General features: G+C 38.2%; 1 protein-coding gene across 12 annotated transcripts in view; it reads right to left on the bottom strand.

Moving 5' to 3' along the window:
* Nucleotides 1-26,940, bottom strand: part of dip2a (disco-interacting protein 2 homolog A) — an 83,273-nt gene that overhangs the window by 30,401 nt on the left and 25,932 nt on the right. For all 12 annotated transcript variants that reach the window (XM_055031334.1, XM_055031338.1, XM_055031337.1 and 9 more), the window contains exons 2-4: nucleotides 6,383-6,454; nucleotides 847-966; nucleotides 643-762 (exon numbers count right to left, since the gene is read on the bottom strand). In XM_055031334.1, coding sequence (XP_054887309.1) covers nucleotides 643-762; nucleotides 847-966; nucleotides 6,383-6,454 — 312 coding nt within the window. The remainder of the gene's footprint in view (nucleotides 1-642; nucleotides 763-846; nucleotides 967-6,382; nucleotides 6,455-26,940) is intronic.

The raw sequence follows: 26,940 nt of genomic DNA, 5'->3' as shown, positions 1-26,940 counted from the left end.
CAACCCCAGAGTTGAAGAATCTTTGAAGATATTCACTCTTTCTTTTCACTGTTAAATATCTTCAACTGGTTATTTGCTCCTCTGTTATGTCCTCTCTTTTAATTTAAGCCTTGAGGCTCCAGCTCTCCCCCTCTCCTTCCACCCATACACCAATAATAAAAGGCACAGCAGCGTTTGAGACATTGTTAACAAATCAAACACAAATTATTCACTGAAGAATTAGAAGAAATACGAAAGTGCCAAGCAGGGCCTTGAAACCAGAAAGATGTAAAAAGGAAATAAAATATCTAAAACTCAAATGAACTGGCCCACAGAATACAAACAGTTATAAAAACAGGCAAAAGGTCGACATTGAGAGAAAAAGTTAAAAATCTGATAACGCCTCCACGATGCGGCACATGTGGGAAGGTCGGCCTGGGAACACGACGTCAAGAACTGAGTCCTTTGTCGTCACAAAGAATGAACACATTCATCAAACTCCACACTTTCTTTCCAGAGGCAAATGCTTGGCAACATCTTTATTAATCAGTAGAGCAAATCAGGGTCACCATCCCACACTCCAGTGCTCATGGGATTGATGGAGCTTCAGTGAGAACATGGATCTCAAACATGAGGAGTTTGAAAGTGGAGAAGGAGACTCACCAGGTGGGGTACACGCCTCCACTGAAGACTGAACTAACACAGATCGTCTCTTCGAGGGCATTGGCATTTTCCTCTCTTTGTACTTTGCCAAAGCAGCTTGGACAGCCTCTGTGTGCAGATCTATGGAACGGTGTTTGTTTCAGGTGATTGTAGAAAAGAAGCAGTCAACATTTTGGTTTTTCAGAGATTGAGCTGTTTTTTTACCAGATCTGAAGCGCTCATCACGGGCATTGCCAGCCCGGGACTTGTTGTGTTTGGAAACTGGAAGAACAACTTGGGAGGAGGCCTGGATCCTGTTGTCAATTTGCAAAGATGGATCTACGCCTGTAGACAAAACAGACCTGAAGTTTGCAGAAAGAAACAAAACATCAATTGAATAATGGTACATTAATCAATTTCCGGAATGTTCCCTTAATGGAATCAAGTGTGATAATTCTTTTTCAGCCAGATCTATTTTTCATTATATACATGTAATCCTTTAATACTTCGTCTGCTTGCTTTGCATTCATCAATTTGAAAATGAGAAAGTATTTGACTCAACCAGTCTCTCTTACGGCTTTAAAAACTGAATCAAAATTTTCCAAATAAAGTAAATGCCTGTTTCACAGATGTAACTGAAAGGAGACACAAGAGTGTCAAGAAAGATCAGACATTAAATATTTACTAATTAGCATTAGAGAAGAAACCTAAAACCTTCAACACCAATCTTCCAATTACTGGCTTCATTTCTTCCTTTGAACCACACAAAGTATTCACACACTTTGAACACGCTGCATCATTTCACGCTCAATAGAATCAATGAACTTCAGTGTATTTTACTGGGATTTTATTTGAGCTTTTCTGTAACAAATTATTATCTGAAAAGTGAAGCTTTATTCCATATTAAGCCAGCCCAAGTCATTGTATACCCCCTAAGCTGAAACTACTTTTGCACGTATTGTAAGATATGCCTCTGCCAGGTTTTTACCATAAGGGACTTCACTTTTTGGTAATTTTTGCTGAACAACTCAAGTTCAATAAGATTCAGAGTGTCGGTTAGGATACTGAACGGCTTTATCACTGCCCTGCTTCCTTATTGTCGAGCTCATTTTTGTGACCCCTATTGTTTTACGGCACAGAGTTGCTCTTCCTTTAAATAAAAAAAAAAAAGTCACAATTAGCAGCTTTCTGGTAAACCATTTAGCCTGCAACATATTGAATTACCTGGCTGGCCTATCAGTCACCCATCCATCCATCCAGCTTTCTAACACCTGGGCTTTTCAGGGGTAACTAAACGAGGATCAATGATTTCTACACAGTCAGAGACTCTCAGATAGCAGCAGCAAACACACAGCAGAGCTTAATTGCATAATTCAATTAAATGTACATTTCTGATTTTGTCAAATATGCATTAAACATATGAGATACAACACTGAAAACATAACACATTTATAGACCGATAGTGTGTGTTTGCCATTCAGTGTATGCCTTCACAAATTAATATATGCCCCTTCGTCGCTCTGACAGTCCGGTCACACAACAGTCTCTCTGCATCTCCTGAAGGGAAACAGGTCCACAAAGCAAGCCCGGTCGGTAGACCCGGTTGCTGGGCAGAACACCCCACCCAGAAACACAACACTCAGCCAATCAGGGGTCTGCTCGGTCACAGCAGATGCCTTTATTGGTTCTCAGCGCACACTGATGAATTTATATCACCTGTCTCAAGACAGCATTTGGTTACTGCTGTGAGTCATAATGATGCATGTCTGTGTATCACCTCCTACATACCAAATATGACTGGTTTATGACAAAAATTGAGTAAGAAGTTGCAGTCACAAAAGAAGAGCTACATTGATGAAATCAATGCGGTTTGTGTCGCTAACTGTAAAAAGTGACAGCTTTAAAAACGTGCTTGAGAAGCATAAAGTAAATTTATGCTCTTATTCCTCAGTAATCACATGAAATATTCAATTTTACTCAAAGTACTGTCAGCAGTTATTGACATCTAAGAGCGGCAGGAGATTATTAAAAACTCCTGAGATCAATGCAAACAAGGCCTTCAATGTTATTTTGAGTAATGGAAAAGCACCTGACAGTTTTTACAACTCAAATATTATTAGTATTTAATTTGAACTAATATATAATATCAACTTCCATCTGACTTTTCTGAAAGTTAAGTTTTATGCTGTTGGATGTGGTTGTCTACTGAAAAGTTGCATACTTCAATGTACTAGAAACAACCTTATAATTCCTATTTGAAACTTTAAAACAAAAATCATAAAGGCATCTGTTTTTTTTTTTATTTTTTTTTTTCAGGATTGCAAATCTAAAAATCCCAGGAATTCAAGAAATTTTCATCCCTAAGCATACAAAAGGAAAAATATTTTTCAATATGTTTCCCCACCAACAAGCTCACTTCCTCAGGAAGTTTAAAGCGTGCTCACCACCTGCTGACCAACTTCTATTGGTCAGCAACAACACAGTGTCCTGACCTACTGTGGTTTGGTTCCACAGCTGCAAAGCAAAATACAGGAAGGTCCTCCAGTGTGTTGGTGAGGTCAGCAGAACATGTCATCCTAACAAAAGCTCCCTCCCATCGAGTTATTTACATTGGGAAACATCAAAAGAAAATCAGCTTTGCTTTTGTAAATAAAGATCTAACTCATCCTGGACCCTATTTGGTTAAACATAAAGAATAATCTAATATGCAAGGCTTATAATTTGATTTGCTATCAAGTTAATTCTACTTTAGTAGCTCTGCAAAATTCTAATGGTGCATATTGAAAGTGGCAGTGCTGTGGAAAAGTGTTTGCCTTCTTACAGATTCCTTCTCTTTTTTCTTTAAAGCCACTCTTAAAAGGTTTAGGTTTTTTAAATATCATAAAACAAGACAACTTGAATAAATACAAAAAGCTGTCTCTGATTTTATGGATCAATGTCAAACTGCCTTTTATATTTACCAAGGTTCCTTTTGTCTGATTAAAATTAGTTTGATGATCTCAAACATTTATGTATGACCGCCCAAAAAAGCCAAATCTGAAAGGTAAGAAATACACAGAAAAAAGAAAACAGATGATTATAAAAAATTTAGTACATTTGCTACAAGTAATCAAGTTAGGTTTATCCAAGTCAATACATTAAATTTATTAAGTTGTCATGTCAAACAAATATGACAATGAACTTTACATTTAATGACGTATAGCAAATTAAATATTTTTTTTAAGTTGGACAAATAAAGGGCTCTTATTTTACTACCTTTATTTTGTTGTATTTTTTCAAAATCATTTCATTTTTGTTTTATCTTATTCTTAATAAAGATTATTTTGGACATAAGTTGATTCTGTTTCATAGCTGTTTATGAAGGTGTTAATTTTCAAATATGCAAAAAACTTATAAAATTTAATCTAGTCAAGAACTGTGGATTTTTAAAGTTCATAATTTGTTTCAGAGCAATCTTTCAGTTTATTTAAGATGATCCATTTTTTGCAAAGATGTTTCGAGATGTTTTAAAATGTTTTGTTCTGTTTAGAATATTTTGAATTTCAAAGTTTGTAAGTTTCTATATCTGCATGTTTCTGCATGCAGGTTTTTCATGCAGGTTTTTCTAAATAACTTTTCATATTCCATTAAAACACAAATTATATATATGACACATTTCAGAAATGTGACACAAAAACAAAGACTTACTGAAATATTGAAGGACAACAACAATAAATCAAAGGAAAAATGGGAACAGCTTTTGAGATTTCAGGAGCCCACAACATCTTGTATAGTTCTCACTCTTTGTCTGTTAAATCTCAACCAGATTTTTTGCACTGAAATAACTTCTTAAGAAATCCAAAACCCATGTGCAAAGTTTCAGGACACATGCTACTGGCTTAAATTAACCGTTTGGTTTTGGACTCAAAAAGATTAAACAAAGAATCACACAAAGCTAACAAAAAATGATGGATCAGGAGAATGAAGGAAATGAGCCGCCCAAGCTAAATAACAGTCCTGCTAATTCCAGTGGAAAGCCTGGCGCTGGAAGCCCACGGTACACTCTGGTTTCTACTCACGCCTGTCGGAGCAAGCCGAACTAAAAACTATGAGGAGCAAATGGAAGATGGAGTAGAGGCAACTTTTGGTATTCACTTCGAATGCAGGCAGAATCTGCCTCCAAAAAGGGATAAATACATGTCTTTGATATATAAGTACTGTCATTATATTGACTGTGACCCATCAAATTAGGTACAATTTATTCCAAAAAACATTTGTATTACGAGTACTGGTTTAAAACCCTAAAGCACATGTTTTTCTCTCATGTCAGTAATGAGAGAATAATATGTTTTGCCACTAATGTTTTCTATCATGTCTTCTTTTATTGCCTGAAAGCTCCTAAAACTCTCCATGTGTTTCATTCTTATATTTTGCACTTTTTGTGCATCTAAGACAGGAGTCACTAACTCTTTTGGGTAAAAAAGCAACTTATTAAGCATACTAAAAAAAAACTAAGATTTTGAAAGCTGGGTGAGTTAAGTTAAAACATATCTCTAAATTCATTTATAAAACAAAAAATCTAAATTCTACAAAGGAACTAAAATATTTTGAACAATTTGACCAGCTGAGAGAGGCCTTCCTGTCAATATTTGAAATATTAGTAAGTTGCAGATAAATCTACAGTCTTTTGTAGCAGTGAACAAGTCTTTGACAACAGCCTACCTGATTTTTTGACACCATTACCTTTTCACTTTGCAGCAATGAAGGCCCTGCTCCAAAAATCAACAACTTCTAGCACAAAGTAAATATGAACCAAGATCAATATGGTCAAAGGTTTGATGGTCTATTAAGGCAAAGATTGAACTATTTCTCCACACTGACTAGACGCATCTTTGGAGGAATCAAAATGTAGTTTTGAAACATAAGAACTGACAAGCATAGTGGCAGAAGGAATATGCTAAGTGTCTGACTTATTGTCGGTTTTAGCAGTACATCACAAAAAGTTCATATGGTAGAATAAGAAAAACTCTGTGTTTAAGTTCTTCAACTTCACTTCTGATCAACGACAAGATTTCTAAAACAGTGTTCCAACAGAACAAGGATCTAAAACTAAAACAGATTTAGAATAAAGCAGGCTGTCTTTAAACTACTGGAAAGGTCTTTACCTCAACCATACTGGGAATAAGTAGACCGGCCAAACAATTTGCATGAGCTACATCAATTTCTCCATGAAGAGTGGTCAAAAATCTTACAGAAAATGCTGATGGCAACAGAAAGTATGTGGGTTCTCTGCAACCACTTAAAATTACAGAATTATTATAACTTTCATGTCAATGAAGTGGACATAAGCTTTTCACCAACAGTTTAATAGCATATCAAACAGTCCTGTAAAATATTCATGTCACTCACCAAAAGTGCCAAAATTAAAATGACTACAAATGATGTAGCTTTCCATCTATTTTTTAAAGCTAATTGTTAATCAGAAAAACTGCAATCTCACATATGCTTTCATATTCAAGGCTCTGACCTGAAGATCACAGGCAGACTTACAGGAGTGCAGGAGCAAAGTATAATTGAGTTAAAATCGTCTTTATGAAAACTTTATTAGTACATACTGTTCCATGTTATTTTTAAAACTGTTTGGAAAGCAAAATATCTAAAAGAGGTTTTATTTTTCCACCTTTCATTGGTCCCCACATCCTCCCTGTTATTCACTTATGCAGCCGGGGCTAAGTCAAATCTTCTCTCGACAGAATTGATCCAACAGGCCGGTGACGCTTACCTTGTATCTGTGGGATGTAAGGTGCCAGCAGCTTGCTTCTTTTTTTCTCATAGCCCTTCTGAGTGATGTCTCCTGTACAGACAAAGACAGACAAATAGAGGAACAGACAGAGAGAGAAAAGAGAGAAAGAGACAGGGAGGGGGACAGAGAGAGATGAGTCATTAGCTCGGCTGAGGTTTGCTGCTCTGTGTGTGTTGGTGTGTATAACGGTCTCAGGATCACATTGCCAGGCTGGTTAGACTGGCACCACATGGTACCAGATCCAGGTTCTGATTAGGGAATGCTAAATGTCTCAGATATACACACTTTTCAGTATATTTAGCAGCTTTACAAAAAAAAAAAAAACACTTTTAATATATTAACTCGAGAAGACAATTTAGTCTGAGTATTTGTATAATATCAACTGAGCAAGTGGAGTTTAAAGGATCATTTATGAGTGTCTAAAATAACATCTCAAAGTAGAAATACTGATGGAAGCATGACTGATCCCTGGCATGTAAGTAAAAGGCATTAATTTAAATAACATCAAATGAATCCAAGAAGAATTCTTGATAAAAATTTAAGACAGAAAAAAAGAAATAATAAGATAAATGTGTCAAGAAAGAGTTCACAAGTTCTAAAATAACTGAAGAGTTGTAAGTCTAGTGTACAGAGTGGCTTAAAAGAGCAAAAAATGTCAAACGACACAGGAAGGTCAGGAAGATGAAGACTGGCCAATCCTAGATAACAGGAGCATGTTTCATTTTCCATAAAAGATACTACTTTACAACTGAATCAGCATGATGAAATATTTTTTGTGTTCATTTTCAGCTTTTTTTTTAAAGAAAAAAACATGAGCATTCTTCGTTTCCAAACCCTGCTGTAGCTGTAACTCTGATATGGATCAAAAGTAAAATACTGAGACACAGAAGGTTTGTGCATGATGCATAACTCTGTGCTGGTTTCAACTTATGAAAAAAATCTTAATCCAGTGTTATGAGGTACAGTGAGGGGATCATGACAGCTGACCCAACATTTCACAAAGAATACATTCATCTGAAGACTCAGAATTATCCAATGCTTCCAGATTTAAATGATTAAACATTTGTTTATTATTCTTCAGGCAGATTGGATGCAAAATGTCTATGAGTGTTCTTGTATGTAGCACCATCTATCTCCCCATGAACTCTGACAAGCTTCTCTGTCCTTTCAGGGGGAAAAACGCATCCCCACAGCTTGATGCTGCCACTACCATCTTGCAAAAAAGGAATATTTTGGTCCAATCAAATGACATCACATTCTGCTAAACATTTGCAATATCTTCTACATGGTTTTTGGCAAACCTTACAAAAGTAGTGTTTTTTTTCTTAACTAAATACAAATGCACTCCACAAACGTTTCCAATTTTCAACATTTGTTCAACCAGGTATCATTTTCCTTTCTCTTTACAAATATCCATTACTCAGCATTGGTCTATCGCATTAAATCTCTAACGGGACTGAATGTGAAACAATTTAAGTGACATCAATTCTTTTGCAAGTTACTGTGAATGACTCCACATCGCTACTTACAGCTTATTGGATTCATTTCTGTTTGTACTCTGCTCTTTAAGCCTCTTCAGAACAACTGTGTGATAATGTGAAGGCAGGTGTTGTGTGCAACGCTGCCCACTGCTCCTGAGTCACCAGTAACAACTGAATGCCTGCACTGTTAAATGTCCGAGAGAGATGGAGGCCAGCAACAATGCAATGCTGTCCACAGGCTAAGCCGTCTGACCTGACACTGACTCGTTCGGGTGATAAATTCTCTGTTTGTGTGTGTGTGTGTGAGAACATCAGTGAGTGTCTGTGTGCGTGCCAGCGTGTTTGTTTGCACACCGCAGCAGCCATCCAGTTTGACAAACGCACAATAGAGGTCCACTATTCTCTGCGACAGCTCCGAATTCTGGCTCACGGCCTGCGAGGTCAGGCCGCCCGGAGAACACGCTGATCCATGGAGTTATGTCTCAGTAAAACTAATCTTCTGATCCAAGAACAAGCAACTTTGTCATAAAATATTATGGAATAGTTTTGAGTGTTGTGTAACAGTCACCTCCTATCCCTAGCCCCTTGTTACACCACACTAAATATTTGATTCCCAAAAAATAATTTTTGCTTTTTAAAAAAAAAAGTCAAAGGTTTGTAATACATATTCTGTGCCAGGAGCTGGAGACAAGAGTAACATAAATTCCCAGAGTTGCCAAGTTGGCAACTTAGCCGCTAAATGTAGCTAATTTTTAGAAAAAAAAAGAAAAAAAGAAGAGCAAAGAGAAGAGAAGAAAAGAAAAGCCTTAGCAGTGAATCTGGTGACTTTTTGGTGTCATTGGAGACTTATGGAGATTGGTGAGAATGCATGGACTGTTCCTGCTCTGTCTCAGAGACCAACAGGAGCTGTCATTACCCACTCCTAAGGACAAAGACACACCCAGTCCTCACCCAGCAGTCCCCCCAGCTGCAGTCAGAGCAGAAGATGATCCCCTTCTGTCAATAAGGTTAAAACCAAAATCATAGTGAAGAAAACTAAGATAGACTCTGTTTGCATGGGTTTGGAAAGGGGTAACATGGATAAAATCTTTGTTTCCCTAAATATCTGAGCCAAACTGCCACAAACAATTTGGTAAGCAGAGAAGATCAGAAGCACTGATCTTTCCTCCATCCAAGAACTGAACAAGTTGATTTCGATATCCATCTTAGTGAAGACAGGACCTACATCTTGAAGTAAAGAGTTGCAAAATTTCCTCTGGAAGGGTGCACATCAGTGTGTGCTCATAAATGATGTGCATTACTTACTGACTGAATCTATTTCCTCTCTCTTAGACCTTTAAGTACCTCCATAGGAGCAAAACGGGAGGATTCAAAGGTCAATATGTGCCTGCTGACTGGGGAATAACAGAGGGAGGCGGGAGGTGCGTATGGAGGTGCGTATGGGTAATGGGAATGGTGGGGAGGACACAGATGGAAAGATAGATAGAGGACGGCTTTGCAACTATGGTAAATTGCACAGTGGGAATGAAGGTTCTGCAGCTTCTGGGAAATTTACAACATTTGACCACCTTCACCTCTGAGCCATGTACAGAAAAGTCCTCAAATTACACACTTTAGAAGATTGGAAACACCGTAAAACAAAACAGAGTAGGAATGTGTCAGATGGGAAATAAACAAAAGCTTGACACAGAGCTAAGGGACTTTCTCATATCATCAAAGAGAATAAGCAGGATGGGCTCAGCTGAAGGACTGCATCTCCTCTCGGCCAGGATCCATCTTAATAATAAGCCTTCTCCTTTGTTCCCTTTATCCTTCCACTCAAACCTCTTCCAACATCATCCCAGCCACTAAGTCCTCGCTGACGACACACAGAAGCCTTCCTGTCATCTCCTGACCTCCAGACACTTTCTCTCTTTTCAATCACCTTCAGTCTGCTAAGCAGAGAAATCAAAAAGAGAAATCTCCTGGGGGCGTTGGAGGAGGATTCAATAATTTTATGTGGTTACCTTAAACTTTGTGTCACCCCGGCCAGAATTTAAATTTGATAGTATGTGAAGCTGTTTGCGCTTGTGACCCATTAAACACACATATGGAAGAATAAACACATGCTATCAACAATCAGAGGGTTCTAACAATCAGAACCCTCAGGCAGAGGAGGTTGGTATGTAAAAGTGTATGTGAATCTCTGTGTGCCCATCTGTGCGGCAGCAACAGATCAAGTCTGTAATAGATCACAAAAACTAATCCAATAACGTCAAAGTTCTTATCCTGACTGCACTCCAAGTATTAAAGAGTGTTGCATTGGTTTTTTATAGCTACTATTCTCATGTGTTTAATTAACAATCTGTTCTATATAAAAAAAAACAATGGAAGTCAAAAATCTCTTCCCGATCAATGAACATACCATACTAAGCAATAGCAGGCTGCACTAATAACACTTCGAAGTAGAGGCGGCTAATGAGTAAAGAAGAGTTAAACTTTCAATGAAGTCTGGGGATGTAAAAAGATGTATTTTCTTTGGCATTGTGAGAAATGCAAGATTTACTGTGGCTGCAAGAGAGCGGATAAGAGGAAGGCTCCCAAGAGAACAAAGTGTTGTTCTATTTTATCCTTTTGAGCCTTTAAGTGCTGTCTGTCATGAAATATGACGGATTTGGAAATGTTGGCAGCATCAACTTAGGTTTCAGAAATTATAGGTGCACTGAACACATTCATTATTAATGTAATGTAATTAAACAATATTTCCCAAGTATTCCACTATATTTAGAAAGCCTTAGACTGCGTTTGAAATGTGTCTATTCTTTCGTGTGTGTGTTTACTCTTGTTTTGTTATCAATTGCCACTTGTAGATTTATTCTTCTCTCCATGTGAGAAAGATTACTTAATTTTCAGCTTACTATGATAGTTATTGTGTTTTAGGTTATATTTACTATTTTTGATACGTGATTATTTAAATGAATTTGGATTTTTTGTTGGGTGTTTTAATATCCTGAGTTCTACATTTAGGTTCTCTTTGTCCATCTCTTGCAAACAGAAACATAAAAGGAACAATTAGTAAAACTGAACCAAAATCAATGTGTCCGGTTTGTGGTAACTTAAATTCCTCCTCAAGAATATATAAATCATTCTATAAACATATGGTGCTGCAATTATTGCATTATAAATTTGTTCCTCCTCTGCCACTGAAATCCTTGAACCCCTGAAATAAACCTTCATGTCTGCACCAGACTCCAACCCCCTCTTCTTGAATGACCACCAGCCAAAAAGATGGCCCCACCCTTTCCACAATGTCAGATCCCGTGCCAGCCTGACCCACAAACGTGCCAACTCCGCTGCTGAGCCAGCAATCAAACTGTCTGCCCTTCAGACACAGAAACCACAACTAAATATTTAGGCACGGGGAGAAACTACTCTCTGGGCTTGTGCATTAATTGCGGCAGAAAAAGCAGATGTGACCAGCTGTCTGTCAGCAGAAGCTCTCCTGCACATTTGGCTTAGGTTTTATATGTCACTGTCATTTGAATCTTTCATTTTTTTTGGTACATGTTTGCAGGAATGGAATATTGAGATGCAAAGTGATCTAATTTTAGGATGTAAAGTATTTCTCTGATCCAACTTTGACTGGATATACTTGTGCATTCACATCGGATAAGAAAAGAAAAAGGCAAAAATACATATGAGAAACACCACAGGGCATTTACAGACTATCTAGGACCTAAAATGTTTGGTTAATAATAATAGGATCTAAAAAAAACACATACACACATAAGACCTGTAGCAAACTATAAAGACAGGCAGAGTAACTCACAGAAGCCAGAGGAGGCTGCAGCACGGTGAGGTCTTCAGCAAACAGAGCAGTGATGGAAGAAGGATCAGAATAAGAGGCCATAGGGTCAGCTGAGGCTAACCAGCTAAAACAGTCTAACACGTCCTGCTGTCATAAATCAGGCTACTCTGCCATTCTTTGTTTCCTTTCAAAGTCAGAGCAGGAGAATGATCGAACCCCATCTCCCTCATCCTGCCGTCCTTTCACTCCCTTCCCTCTCTCTCTAACCCTCCACTCGCAGCACCCCCTCTGCTATCACCCCCCAACTGTCCCCCCACCTCTCTCTCTCTTTCACCATTTCCATCCTTCCCTTGTTCACTCTCCTCCCAGCGAAGGTTTCCACAAAGCCAAGCTTGGCTGCAGGATTAGGGTGTCAAAGCAGACCCCTGCCCCCCACCTTTCCCACATACCAATCCTACACAGTACTTCCACTGTACAACAACTGTGAAGAGCCTTCATTAGCTTGTTATGACACGTTCACACAAGTCAGGTTACACCACACGAAGACAGCTTGTTTCAAAGCAGAGCAACAAAAATCAAACATGAGGATTAAGAAACAAAGAATCAGAAATATCAAGTGAGGGATGAGGTTGGTAACTTTGAGATCAACATTGTAATTCTTCAACAATTTCTACCTAAAAACTGCTTTGTGGGGGGAAAAAATCAACCAGAGGAAGCTACTGAAGGGTGAGATTAGTCTCCCTTTGATGTTAAGGAAAATCCACCCCTGTATTTAGACTGGCTGGAGATAGAGTACTCCAGGAGTCTCACGGGTTTCCTCAGCCTCCTCCGAAGAGGAGGGGATGGATGTCTGCATGTCTGAGCGGCTCTGCATCTGTATTTCATTTTAGACATTAGCCACCTATTTGCCCTGTGGCACACACATTCAGTGAATGGCTGCATATGATTAGGCTAATTAATGTTTGGTAGTGAAAAGCTAATGAATATAGCCAAACACTTTCAGAGAAAAGAACATCCTGTCTGTTTCTTTAGGCCTTTCACTGCTGGGCTAATCGCCTTCTCTGAGGAGGTTTATGGGGAAAATCCTGTGCAAGCTATTCAATTCAATATGTGAGGTAAATTAATAACCACTGTTGCTTTTATAGAACCAAATGCATTTTCTTGTGAAGGTTCAGGCTGGTAGTTAAATAGGATGGTAAAATGATTCATACTCTTGGCAGATTTTGGTATTTTCATTATTGCTTAGTTAAAGGAAATGACAAACAACTAAAGGCTAAAAATAAGAAAAACTAATGTTAATGAAAACATTACTGTTAATGTTTTCATTAACAATCAAAAAAAGTTACAAGTTAAAAATACTTTTTAAAACTGTCTGCCTTTTTCATGTTTTAAAATTTATTTTTAGGGATGAGCTTCAAGTTTTTGAGGTTGGAAGGTTCAACCTCAAAACGTCACCCTAATCTGTAGCTACCTCCGCATATGCTATGTCAAAGTCAAATCTGAACTTTGGCTGAGCAATTTCAAAAGATGAATACTCACAAGTAGAAGTAACATGTTGGTAAAATTAAATTTAAATACTTTAAACATATGTGTGAACAATTTTTAGACTAACTGACAACTGCCAAACCAATTAAACATTAAATAAGTGGAAATCATACAAAACTCTTCTTAACCATCTACGTTTCATTGATAAGAAGTATAATTATGAACACTAAAACAGCTTTATAAAAACTGAGAAATGTTATTATCCAGATGAATATCGAGACTAATTGTTGTGGCAACAAACACATTTTGAATCACCTCAACAATGTTGTACTCATGGCATTCATGATCGCAGAATGAAACTATAATGTTCATTAAATGTTAATATTTTACTTTACATTTCATATCTATCAAATTACAGCATTCAAGTGGTCATATGCAGTTGCAATATTGCACTTTAATAGTATGATGAGGACTGTGAATTCATATTTTCTGCAGCCCTGCATGGAAGCAGTGACAAATTCAAACAGGATTATTTTGTTTATTTCCGTAATGTCATGTTGAGGTTTTACGTGTAAGGAAGGGATTTTAAAAATATCAAATACTGTCAAAACAGAGGAAGAACAACATAAAAAAAGGAAAACTCCCATATTAATTTCTTCATTCAAAAAGGAAAGGAAGTGTTGCATTCCAATGACTGTGTTAAATGTTGCCTGTCCTAATGGCATGTTAGAGGGGACGTCTGGAACACACAGGACACATTGTTGAGTCCAAACTGCTGCCTGTAAATTGCTCAAGTACAGCCTTTGGAGGGTGATGGAGCTTTGCAGAGTTAGACATGTCATTGGAGCTGTCAGGAAGGCGCCTACAATCTTTGCTGTTTTGCTGACTTTGCCCACAGCCCCTCAGATATGTTCAGGAGCAAAATAGTGAACCAAAAAAAAAATCCACAGAGCTGGCCTTACCACTTAGAAATATTGATTTCAGTCATTTCCAGAAACTTTCTGGCACCTATAGACTGGTTAGTCACAGTCATATGTCCTCATCTAGAGATTTGTAGAACAAGTGTAAAATACCAAAATGTTTAACAGCATATCATAATTCTAGCAGAGCAGATTAAATAGTTCAAAATTCTTGCTTAAACCTATCTGTTATTTTCCCAAAATGACAATTACATTGATCAATTTCTTATCCCTAAATTTCTTTTCAGACATATTTAAGACCAGGGAGCTGCAAAAAGACATCAGAGACAAGACTGTAGGTACAAGACCGGAAATGATTACAGTCACATTGTTAAAATTATTATAGTAAAGATAGGGATTGACCTTTGGCCTTCTGTTAATGATCCTATGGCAGTTTGGAGCTGACCAAATCCCTCATGAGACGTGTGCAAGCCTGATGACCAGCTACAACAAACACTTTGGCACTGTGCTCAGCAGCATTCGACAAAGTTCTTAAACATATTTTTTTAGCGGATCACTGATTTTGTGGGATTTTGTTTCTTTAAAATAAAGTTTCTGTTCACAATCATTCACAATTAGTGGCTGCTCATTGGTAGGAGAACAGTACAGACTGCTGAAAATGTATTCCAATAAAAAAAAACAATAAACAAAACCTATTTTGTAGTCATAATAAATTTGCAGTCTTGTGCTAAGTTAAAGAAGAAAAAAAAAAGAAATTGGGCCTTGAATTGCTTTGAAACTGAAAAATGTGCAAACAGCAATTGTTCATTCACTTCAGGAGTTTACAGCGATTCAGAACCTGATTCAGAACCTGATTCAAGGCCAAATCCATTTAGATGACATACCGAATGGCACATTCCGCTCCAATATAGATAAACTTAAGGCTATAAGAAATATGTATGCTAAAGCATAAATTGAACAGAAGTAGCTGTAGGTGCACTGATAAATAATTAAAGAAAGAAAAAAAAACACTGAAAAGACTTAGAGTAAGTCCGAATCAAGAGGAAGAAGGGTAAGTATTACAGAAAAGAGAGGGTTGATTGAAGCTGATAATGAAACTGAAACTGGGAGCCAGCTGGCGAAACATCAGGAGGTGGAGCTGACTGGAGAATTTCTGACACAAAAGGAAGAAATGATGACAAAAAGAGAAAAGAGAGAAAAATGAGAAATAGAGGAGGACATGATTAAAAGGTAATGACTTCCTCTTCCTTTCAATAGACGCACATGTCGCTAATACACACACACACACACACACCACACACACACACACACACACACAATCTGATTACTCTGATCTTAAGGCGCCGTGCCGTCCCTCCATCCATCAATAGCTCCAATCACAGTGTCGCATCGCTTTTAATTAAGTAGTGCCAACCAATTAGGAGAGCCAACTAACCCTCCATTACCACTTTGTTAATTCATAACCCCCTCATCCCAAACACATACACACACAGACCAAAATTCCCCCTTCGTCCCTTAGGCTCAGTATGGCTGGTGAGCAGACAGACAGCGTGAATAATAAGACATTAGATGCAACTCTGCTTTACACTGGGGAGCCTGCAGCTGTGCACTGTTTCAGGGAGCAGGCTAGAGGGGCAGCCATAATTAACAAGTCACAAATCAACACTACTACTGTATACATACACAACAGAGAAACACACTTAGATCAGTTCTGGGAGAAATAAAGAAGCAAGACCACACAGACATAAGTGCAAGGACGCATTAACCTGCTAATATGCCATCAACAAATTCAAAGTATTCTCAGTTATTCTTTATCTCAATTGAATGTTCTCACATTTTCTCTTTACCACCTCAAAGCTCCATGTACTTACTAAGATACTGTCGAAAAAAAAAAAAATTGTTAGGAATGCTGGTCAGAGCTGACAATAGCATGAATGAATGTAATTCTAGAAGAAAACATGTTGAACTCTGTGGCAGTGCCCACCTCCAGTCCCAGAGAGTCTGCAACATTTTCAACACACCTGAATCAAAAGGCTGGATTTGCTCATCAGCAGTCATTCATCCATGCAGAGGCTTAGTAGTGACGCATTCATTCGATGCAGCTGTGTTGGAGCAGGGAAGCATTTAAAAATTATTGGGTTCACTGTGTTAGAGGTGGCAGGAGACTTGAGACCATGAAGTTCAACCTTCCAGCAAGACAATGTCCCTAAACACATTGCCAAAGTTACAATGGAATGGTGACATCACTTGAACTATTGCAAAGAACAGTGTGGAAAAAATTCAGTCCTTTCAATGTGCAAAACTGACATACTGCAAAAAAAAAAAAAAAATGCAGCTAAAAGGTGGCTGGACAGAAAATTTTTGGCACAAATGCCATCTTATAGTTTTCAGATTTTTATTAATTAATAAATGTTGAAAATTTTTGTAATTTCTTTTCCTATTCACTTTAGATTTATGCACTATTTTTGTTGCACATATAAAATATTCTACAATAGGTGGGTGTAATGTATTAAAAGGTTCAAGGTTAAACTAAAAGTAAGGAAAAAAGTTAAAAAAACAAATGGTTTGGAGTCAGGTTTGCAGTAGAGAAGGTTGGAACAATAGGACATATTGTCCACCAGCGTCCTCAAGTATGTAAATGAAGCAAACCGTTGGTTCATATGCGAGAGTCGAACTGGTCTGGCTCTGATCCAACCCCATTCATGTCGGCTTCATTTACACATGCTACTCCCAGAATGCACTGAGCTGTGCAGCTATTCTGGCCATCAGCCAGGACTTCACGATGTGCAAACACGTGTCTCACCTACAGGAACAGCAGCAGCAGAAATGGCGCAAAACAACATTACACAGCACAATGGAGGGCTTTCAGAAACCACAGGAGTAAAGCAGACTTTAATTTCATACCTATTAAAATACTATTAAATAATTACATTTTTATCACATCTGCACCTCTAGGTTATTTTTAAATTCTAATAGAAATTAAAAACACAAAGTGAAAAAATATTATTGAGAAACAAAAAAAACAATACTGTCTCATTGTTTGAGTGTTTTCATTCTGCCTGTGGGGTTAGTGTGTATTCATGTGTGTGATTTGTGAAGCGCGACATCTGTGTGACAAGCGTGACCAGTGCAGGAGCCTCAGCGTTAACGCACCGCCCTGAAATAAGAGTATTATGCTCAAAGCTGGAAAGCAGCATTCAGTCCTCAGCTGCACTGGAGTAAAATAACTTACTCCTCTCGCTTAGAGCGGCAGAATGCTTCAGTCATCCACTAACATGCTTATAAATCAGCTCTGAGAGTGGAGACAGCCACCAGGATCAGTTTTAAGCTGCAACAAATTGTCCAGGCCTGTGCACTTCTACTAATGTTTGTGCTCTGAAAGCTAAGATTGTAAAGCAAAATTTGAACAACAATGAGGAAGCTTCAGGAAACTGACTTAGCTCCTCCCAGACGATGCTAAGTATCCATCTCGATTGGTTTGGAACTGAGTTCGCAGTTTAGGACACGGCACTACATATTCAAGTTCCTATGAAAACAAACTTGAATACATAAATAAGAATTACATCTCAATTAACAGGAACACAATCTGAAAATAATTATTCAAGAAAAGAAAAAGTCCAATCACCTGATTTTAGTCTGTTTTCCTAATACAGAAGCTCTTGAGTAGCTCCATCTCCCACCTTCTTGGCAGAGGCACCTTGCAGCAGCTCCAGCATGCACCTCACTGAACAGAAGCCCGGCATCCCTGGACTCAAAGATAGGAGTCGGATGGTGACCCATCGGAAGCCTCCAGATCAGTGGCTTCTGCTCGCTCCTCAGCACAGTCTCAGAGGACGTGAAGCGATTTATTGTCTTCTTTTTCGCCTGGTTATTACCATATGAATGGTCATGTTTCACCGGCTTGACACAAGCTCAGCCATTAAGCTCCTTGCAGATGTACACACACAAGCATTTTTTTTTCTTTATTGAGGTACAGCAAGGTGGGGGGGTTTTATGTGCACAAACAAAACGCTGAACATCTACACATGGATACCGTGGCATTTCAGTTAACGAATGCAACCACAGATCCACGATTGTAGGGTTGCAGTAGGAAACAGAGTGTGTGGGTTTGTCCTTATATTTGTCTTTGCCCAGACCTAATGAGCTCTGCTCTAAGAGTTTCAAGAAATAAAGCAAAGCTTTTTTTTTTGTTCCTTGTCTGTGATTTGTTGTGACTTTATCTTGGTGGAAAGCCCAGCATCAGTGTGAGTTGAAAAGAAAAGCACATACGTGACTGTGCTTGTAATACCTTTGCAGTCTAATTTTTTCACAGCAAATATGAGATATGGTTGTCTGGGGTTGTTAGGATCATCTTTAGAAAATGAATACTTCTTTTGTTGTTAAATAATAAGTTAAATCAATAATAATAAGTTAGATCAATAATGTGAAGCTGAGGAAATAAGCCAGATATTTTCAAAATAGTAATGTGCCATACTATTAAAAGATCAGCCCCCTGCTGCTTTTTTGTTCAATAAATGTCTCACATTACTCAATTTCAGCAAAACCACAAGTATGTGTGTGTGTGTGTGTGTGTGTGTGTGTGTGTGTGGTGGTGTGTGTGTGTGTGTGTGTGCGTGTGTGTGTGTGTGTGTGTGCGTGTGTGTGTGTGTGTGTACTCCAAGATTTACTCTTTCAAGTCAAAATGTACAAAAACAGCTTGTCAGGCTTATCTCTACAGGCTGCTGGACAGGATGACCACAAGCTTCACCTCATTTCACACACCATCTGCTCCTCACTTTACATCTCTCCTAAAGCTGTAATTCCAACAACTATAAAAATATTATAAGTGGTGTTGCAAACAATTATCTAAATGAGGATTTATTACCTTTACGGTCACATGTCAGACTTTTTCTAGTTAGTTTTTTTGTCGGCTTCCAAGCTGATCAATCAGATTAAACCTTGATCCATTTTAGTACAAGTATGTACTAAAAGGTACTTGTAAACCTTGATATTTTTTTGTCAAATTTTATTTCTAACACCTAACCACAGGTTAAATACGGAGCTCAGGTAAAATAAGGCAAAATTAAGCTTTCTGGTCTAAATGTGATGCACGGTAGAAAAATCCATAACCTAAACATACCAAACCTACCATGAAACATGGTGGTGGCAGGATCAGGCTATGAGGATAAGTTTCTTCTGCACACACAGGAAAGACAGTTTAAGTTGCCTGGAACGTGAATGGAGCTAGAGATAGAAAAATGCTGGAAGAAAACATTCTAGAGGCAGCAAAACACTAGAGAGATGCTGAAGTTTCACATTTCAGCAGGACAACAACCATAAAGATACAAAACCAGCTAAAATGGGATGAAATGCCATCTGTCTGCCTCTCACCCAATGTCCGCTGGTGATGGACACCAGCCTCCCTGCATAAATAAGCCCTCACTATTATGAACTACTTTGTGTTTCATTTCTCACATGAAATATTTCAAAGCTTGTGGCTGTAACTTAACAAAACCATACACAAGTCCAAGTGTTATAGATACTTTAGCAAAGCACTTTTCCACTTATCTGGAACTAAATGAAACTACCCGGAAGATGAAAGTTTAATAGTTGTATTGTTTATTGCTTTCTCCTTCTCTTCCCTCTGTCTTCTGTTGTTTTAGCTTCCCTAAATAATTTCTTAGATCAATCTTTGTTGCTGGAGTAATGACGACCAAACAAGACCCTGGCCGGCAGCACGGAAAGCAAACCTTCAGTATATTTAATAGCAAGGGATTTGTTATTAAATATGCTCCTTCCATGTAGTCTCACATGAATCCTTCACAAATATTGCATTGATGCCTTCTATTTCTCATCTGTATTACTGCATGGTGGCTCTTTCTACTTCCTCAGCAACAGAACCAGCTGAACTCTGCTCTTCTTGCAGCTCTAAATCAATTAGAAGGGGTAGAGATGGTGCTCTCAAGGCCAGACTTAACCCTTTAAAATTTTAACAACATAGTGCATCACTGCTTCAGTCGATGTTTACAAGGCTGAGCTGGCAGGAGAACATCTGGTGGCCCTCGGAGGAGAGCAAGATCTACATGTAGTGTATATTTACAGTAAGTAAAAGTTTGGTTTTATATCTGCCAGGTGTTTGCAAACTGGATTTCCACTTTGAGTAAATTAAATAAGTTGCGAGTGAAACATCTCACACACACACACAGCAGCACAGCACTGGCACACAGACATTCAAACTCAACCAAATGAGCAGGGAAACTCAGTCGCCTACCTACACCACACCGTGAGCCGAACATTAATGAGAGCAGAGGCTGCGAGAAGACAGCCCAGCTGGAGCACATGTGCACCGCTCCTGTTCTAATGAGTCCATTAGTCAGAGGCAAAACGTCCTACCACACACAGCCAAGCTGCTGTACAACACGCATGGACATTTAAACACATTCACATGCTCGGCCCCTCGGACACAGTCCTACAATAATATGGAATATGCAATGAACTGATATGTAGCTCAGCTGGAAAAAAGAGATGGCAGCTTTCCTGTCAGACAGGTTTATAGTGTTACATGATAGCATCAGGCACACAGTTAAACATTGGTTGGGCTTTTAACCAATCTGTCCAACAGAGGGCGCTGGAGATGTGTGAAGCTTGAAGATGTAACATTTCCCAAACTGTTTAAGATTTCTTATCTAACATTTCTTTATCTCCTCCTTTTAGCTGTTTTTTGTTTTTTTATAATGAAAGTTAATTACTAAAGCTAGCTGCGACATTTTTCTTTTCCTTGTTGTTATAAGTTCATTATCTCCAATTCTGGCATCTCACCTAATTTCAAGTTTGCTCCGAGTTAAAAATAAAAACCATTTCTCAGTGACTGGAGACTAACTGTGAAACTATGATGGATAATAACCCATTAAACCATTTTTTCAGTCTGTTAACATATTTCAACTATAGCCTGGGGCAGATTTAGTCTCATTAACGATGGTTTGAGATAGAGGGAACATCATACAAAGCTGTGCAGCTTGCAGACAGACAGAGAAAGGCTGAGCTGCATCACAATATCTGAGTAAACCTGCTTTTGGGAATGTGTCCATGAACACGTGAACACTTGGCCGGTGCTGATCGATCACAGAGATTTGGCTTGCGTGTGTCATAATGAGTGTGCTTTTAATGACGCAGGGCTCTGTGTAATCTGCTCTACTCAGCAAAGGCCAACAGTGGGGTAAAAAAAGCAATCACTTTAACCCAGCTGCAGAAGCAAAGAGCAGCTCTTACACTAAATAACAGGCTCTTGACCTGGAAAGCAGTAAACAGCTGGGTTGCACTTAAATGTTATAATAGTCTATTATTTCAGAGATATAATGGGTTAATGCATCAGTAGTCTGCAAAAGGCAGAGGGTAGATCATTTTATGCAAAGGTGAACAACCAGCTGAAATTACACCTACATCCTTTTGAGGATTTTATTTTGTTTCGGGTACTTCCACTGAAAATGTTTGAAAAGTCTACAACAAATGGTATGAAAGAGTTTCTTTTCTGATATCCAATCTTCAGTTTTTGCCATTTGTTTTTCCAGCTCATATCGTTATAAACCTATTCCATTTTCTCTTTAAGTAATACTATATGAGAAAATGCAAAGAAGAAAGAAAACCATTTCAAAGATTTCTGTTTGGTGTTTCTGGATAAGCAGACATTTATAACCAGGAGTGATTGTGAAACCATAACATGTTTTGAAGTTCACATTTGAACTAGCTGTAACATTTTCATCCATCCATTCTCTAGAGCCTGTTGTCCTGGCAGGGTTGGGGTCAGAAGGGGCAGGTCACCAGTCCACCACGGGGCAAATAGACAGAGACACACATGGCAAACAACCATAGGGCAATATAAAGTGACCAATTACTCCATCAGTCTTGTTTTTGGATGGTGGGAGGATGACAGAGTACCAGGAGAAAACTCATGCATGCATGGTGAATTTGAGCATTCCAACAGGATTGCAAACATTCCCCATCCACTATGTTTCATAATAGTAGGGGCTTAAAGGATAAATCAAGGTATTCTACGTTGAGCGTTCTTGGCATCCGCCAAATATTTTACTTGCCTCCTTGCAGCCCGAATGAAGCACTACCTTGTTTTGAAATACACTTTTATTTCTTGTTCTTTCTCTGACATAATTTCAAGGTCTTCTACATATTTTTAACCAGAGTTCAATACATTTAGATGGAGCAGTATGACAGTATTCTTTCATATCTTTAATAATTGATTGTTATAGATTTAAACCTGTGGCTAGAGCTGTCATATGTGCATATACTGTACATAAGTTTTTAAATCTTTCTCCCTTTGTAGATTAAAACAAAAAATGCTGTCCACCAGGACCAACTGCTGATAGCAGAGCGAGTTAAGCAATTTTCAAGAAATGAGCCATGAGAAATAAGTGCTGAGAAAGCAGACGTGAAGCAGTGAAAACACAAGTAGGGGTGGGTGAGAGGAAGGTGAAGATGTAAGATGAGTTTTGTGAAAGGAAGCAGAGGAGAGTTGTGTAAATTGAGTGACAAATGTCTTCACTTTACAGTATCTATGTGAAGGCAATGTGACTGATCCCCACAAACATTTATAATGTTCATGCAGTTGCAGAGCTCCCTCCATGCAGTTTTCCTTCTACTCCGAGACCGAAGGTGGGAAAGAGCACTCCACCACAGTGGATGTGTAAGAAGGTTTCCTCAATATGATTGTCCCAGTGCTGTCATCAGAGAAATCGACGCACACCAGACAAACGGACAAAATTATGTGTAGTTAGGATTAACAGTATGCAATTACTGAACCAGTATGCCATCTATTTTAGGTCATACTTAAAGAGGGAATCTGCTTTTTTTTTTTTTTTTTTTTAAATACATGTTTGTCAAAGCCGCCCATTTTGGCTTCTGAACGGTTCCACTTGTTTAAACTTAAGGAAAATGTGACAAAGACGAGAGAGTAGCCAAACAGGAAATATGATAATAGTACCCAGTCATAGTAAACACCCATGGTTTAGTCTTTCAAATGAGGGATTAAAATAGATGTCTCTCAGAGCTTTTGTGTAAATCTCGTGGTCTGACAACAGTCTTTATGGTGTTTCCTTAAAAAGAAGACCTGTCTAAAAATAAATAAGAAGATGGAAAGTTAGAAACAGAAAGAAAGGATTAGATGTTTTTCCTTACAGTAAAACACTTCATTGCTTGTACAGCACCACTTTTAGCTTGTACATTCCTTTGGAAGATTTAATTCCTAATAAGGATCTTTACTTTTCTCAGCTTCTTCTTTATCAGATACAGAGCAGTGTTTGTTCTAGCTGGATGTAGAAACCCTGGTATAAAATACTTTAGAGGCTGTCAAAAGCTTGCAATGAGGACCAGAGTCTATCTTCAGATGGTAATCTAAACATCAAGCCAAAGATTCAATAAAATAATTTAGATCAAAGCAAATTTATGTGTTGGAATGGACCAAAGTCCAAACGCAGAAGGGTTTAATGTGCAGTTTTCAAATTTTAGCAACACATAACAATTTGGATGAAGGCAAAAGAGTTCAGTCTTAGTCTGACCTGCCAAGAGCATGTGGCCCCTTCACCGTTTGTGGCAAACTGAAAATGGGACGGCTCATTTTGGCCTTTCTTCATTATCAAACATCTTGAGTCATTGTTGGTTTAGTTTCAACAATGACTTTCTTATTGATATTCTTCCATTTTATGGAGTTAAAGATGAAAACTCTCCAGTATCCTCCAGAGTGCCAGCAATTGTTTTTACACAAAGGCATCAGAGTAAAAGCAAATGAATACAATTGAATACCATATTTTCAATTTTAACTCTGTAAAATGCTCTAAACCCATCCGTCATTCTCCTTTTATCTAACTATCATATGTTACAATGTGTTTCTATATCACATCCAATCTTTATGAAGTTTGGATGACTGTTACATTATAAAGCATAACGTTCTTCCTACTTTTGAAAGACAATATGTGACATAGTTCCTATCTGGATCTCAACTCTGCTCAGTCACTCCCCTGAGGACACCTGGCTTTGGCATGAAGCCCACTGGCTCGTCCAGGTAAAAGGCTGCAACAAGAGGGGCAGACATGTCTTTGATGTCTCTGGACTTGTGTGAAACATGTGAAGAAAGACGTTGGTGAGAATAAAAGGGAAGGAGCAAGGGAAAGTAAAGGTGATGAGGAATAGAGAGAGACATAGAGAAGAAGGGTTGGTGAGGAGAGGAGGGTTTATTGATTAAACAACAGAAAGAGGAGTAAATAGAAATAAAAGAAGGGAGGGATCTAGAAAGCAGAGAGGGAAAAAGGAGGGGAGATCCACTTTGAAGTTATGAGCTGAGCACAGATCTGTGTCCCTTGAGTAACAGCAGGGGAGAGTTGGAGCCTGAAAATATAAGCACTGGATCGTTAAAGGCGAAAAAAAAAAAAAAAAAAGGGAGATGATGGATCAAGATGTGGGACGAGAATTATGGTGGACCTCTGCACTCTCATTTCTCATTTGTCTTTGCACCAAAAAATTACAGAACTGAAAAAAAAAACTGGACCAAAGTCAAAGCTAAGCCTACTTCTTTGATGTGTTTTCTGTCATTTAGCTTCTTGACCATCTGCATTACTGCCGCTCTCGTTTCTGTTATTTTATTTTCTGAAAGCGGGTCTCTCTGGTGCATTCAGCCAGACCAGACATGGTGATTTAAAAGCTTCTAGCATCTGCGCTGCTGGTTCCCTTCTGTCCAACATTGTCCATTGCAAGCAAAGGTCAACCTGGAGGCTGAAGTGCTCTTATGTTTGCGAACATGCAGAAAAAGTGTAAAACTTAATTGCCTCTTTTCTCCTAATAAAAGAAATTTTTAAAAAACTCAACTTAAAAACTAAGTGTCTTGCAAAATTATTCACATCAGTTGACTTAACATTTTGCAACATATCTATATCACATGAAAGAAAAATAATATTTTTTAATGTGTATTTTTTTTTAGATTTAATATGGGTGGTATGTATTGGCATTCTTCCCAGTGGTGCTCTGTTGAATTTCTATCAAAAATCTTTACCAGAAATCTCTAACTTAGTCAGATTGCATGCAGATGACCAATTTTGAGGTCTTGCCACAGATTCTCAAAGTGATTTAGTTCTGGACTTTGACTAGGTTATTCTAAAATGTGCTCTCCTTTCCACTTTCATACATGTTTTCTGTTTTACCTACATAATTTGTGGAAAACAGCACCTTTCATTGGTAGGTTTTCTAAAGACAGAGATCCACTTGAGCTGTAGATCTCTGCAGCCCATCAAGAGTTAATATGGGTTTGTTTATAATATTTCTCAAGACAAATGCTTGTACAATGACCATAATACCAATTCTTTTGAAATGCAATGACCTGATTCCTGTTTTGATACTAGAGAATGGATATGTTATCCGAGAAGATGCCTTGTAAAAATAAGATGCCTTGTAAAAATAACTTTTCTCTAGAACCTTTCACTGGATTTTATTCAGAGGTATCAATATGAAGAGGCGGTTAATATGAATGCATGAAACAAGTTTTTTTGGAAAAAGAAAATTGAAAACCACTTACTATTTATTATTTCTCCATAAAAACTACATTGTTTTGGTCAATAAAATTAAATCCCAATTAACTATATCTGTTTGGTTGAAGGGGTATGAATACTTTTCCAAAGTACATTTTATGTTTAAACAGCGGAGAAAGTCTTAGAAACAAGAAAACCAGACACTGGATGAAGTTTTAAATTTGCTAATGTGGACAATATGGGATGTGCTTCCCTGTGTTATGGGATATTATAAATAGTAAATAAGCACAAATGTGAGAATCCCTGACTGATAGCTTGATGGAAAATGACATACGAGGAGGGAAGACACTGCAGTTAATGGGACGGAGAGAGCACTTTATCTTCTCTTCACACTCCCTGACCTCCTTCACAGCTGCCAGGCACTTCCTGCTCCATTGTGAAAAGCTCTGGCTGTATGCGTACAGGAAGTGGGCTCCTTTGTTTCCTCTCTCCTTCCTGCTGGTGTCGATCGCAGTGAAGGGAGGAAAGCGTGTAGATCTGGAAGGGAAGGACAACACACGGCGTGTTCGCAAGTAACCAGGAAGGAGCTGTCGGTGGAAACCCTTTTAACACAGACGTAGAAACAAGGAGGGATTGTTCTTTAAATAATGCCATTTAAAGAAAAATGGGGGATGGGGCAGACTTGATAAATGCACAGATGGGATTCAGACGTTTAGTACAGGCATGCACAAAGAGAGATTACCGGGCATTTACTCTCCTCTGATTCGACACCTGATCCCTGACAATTATTTGATCAGTTTATTGACTCTTTGGGGAAGGGACTCAATCATGAGCGGCAGGTTTTCAAGAACGGCTTATGTCATGTAAGTCAACCCCCATTAATGTTATTCATCCAAACAATCACTGCTGGAAATGTGAAGCTTTTCCTTGCATTTAATCTCTCCTCTATGACAAAATGATAATTTAAAAAACAATCGTTGCTTCAAAGTTTCTGCCTTTGACTCACTGTGAAGTAGAAAATCTTTTTAGCTTTGTTAGAGGTTAAGATCTCATTTGACAAACTAAAACTACTTTCTGTCATTGTTGTAAATCTGTGCAAATAAAAATTAGTTGTAGAGTTCTCAGGGGTTCATTCTTGGCACACTTTTATTAACCCTCTGATGCGTGAGTGACTGACTATACAGGCTTCTGTGAGTGGGTCTTTTTTGACCCGGGTTACAATCAATGTGTTTTTTTACGACTTTTGTCATTTTTATTCAAAATAATGTTTTGTATAATACCTTCTACTGTGTTTTATTTCACACAAGAATTATTTCATGTTTGAAATATTTCAATTTTTCACTTTTTTAAATGTTTTTAG

Source organism: Poeciliopsis prolifica, unplaced genomic scaffold, assembly GCF_027474105.1.
Source record: "Poeciliopsis prolifica strain line A6 unplaced genomic scaffold, Auburn_PproV2 SCAFFOLD007, whole genome shotgun sequence".
Lineage (NCBI taxonomy): Eukaryota > Metazoa > Chordata > Actinopteri > Cyprinodontiformes > Poeciliidae > Poeciliopsis > Poeciliopsis prolifica.
Note: the sequence above shows the minus strand (reverse complement) of the source record. Positions and strands in the feature narration are given on the sequence as shown.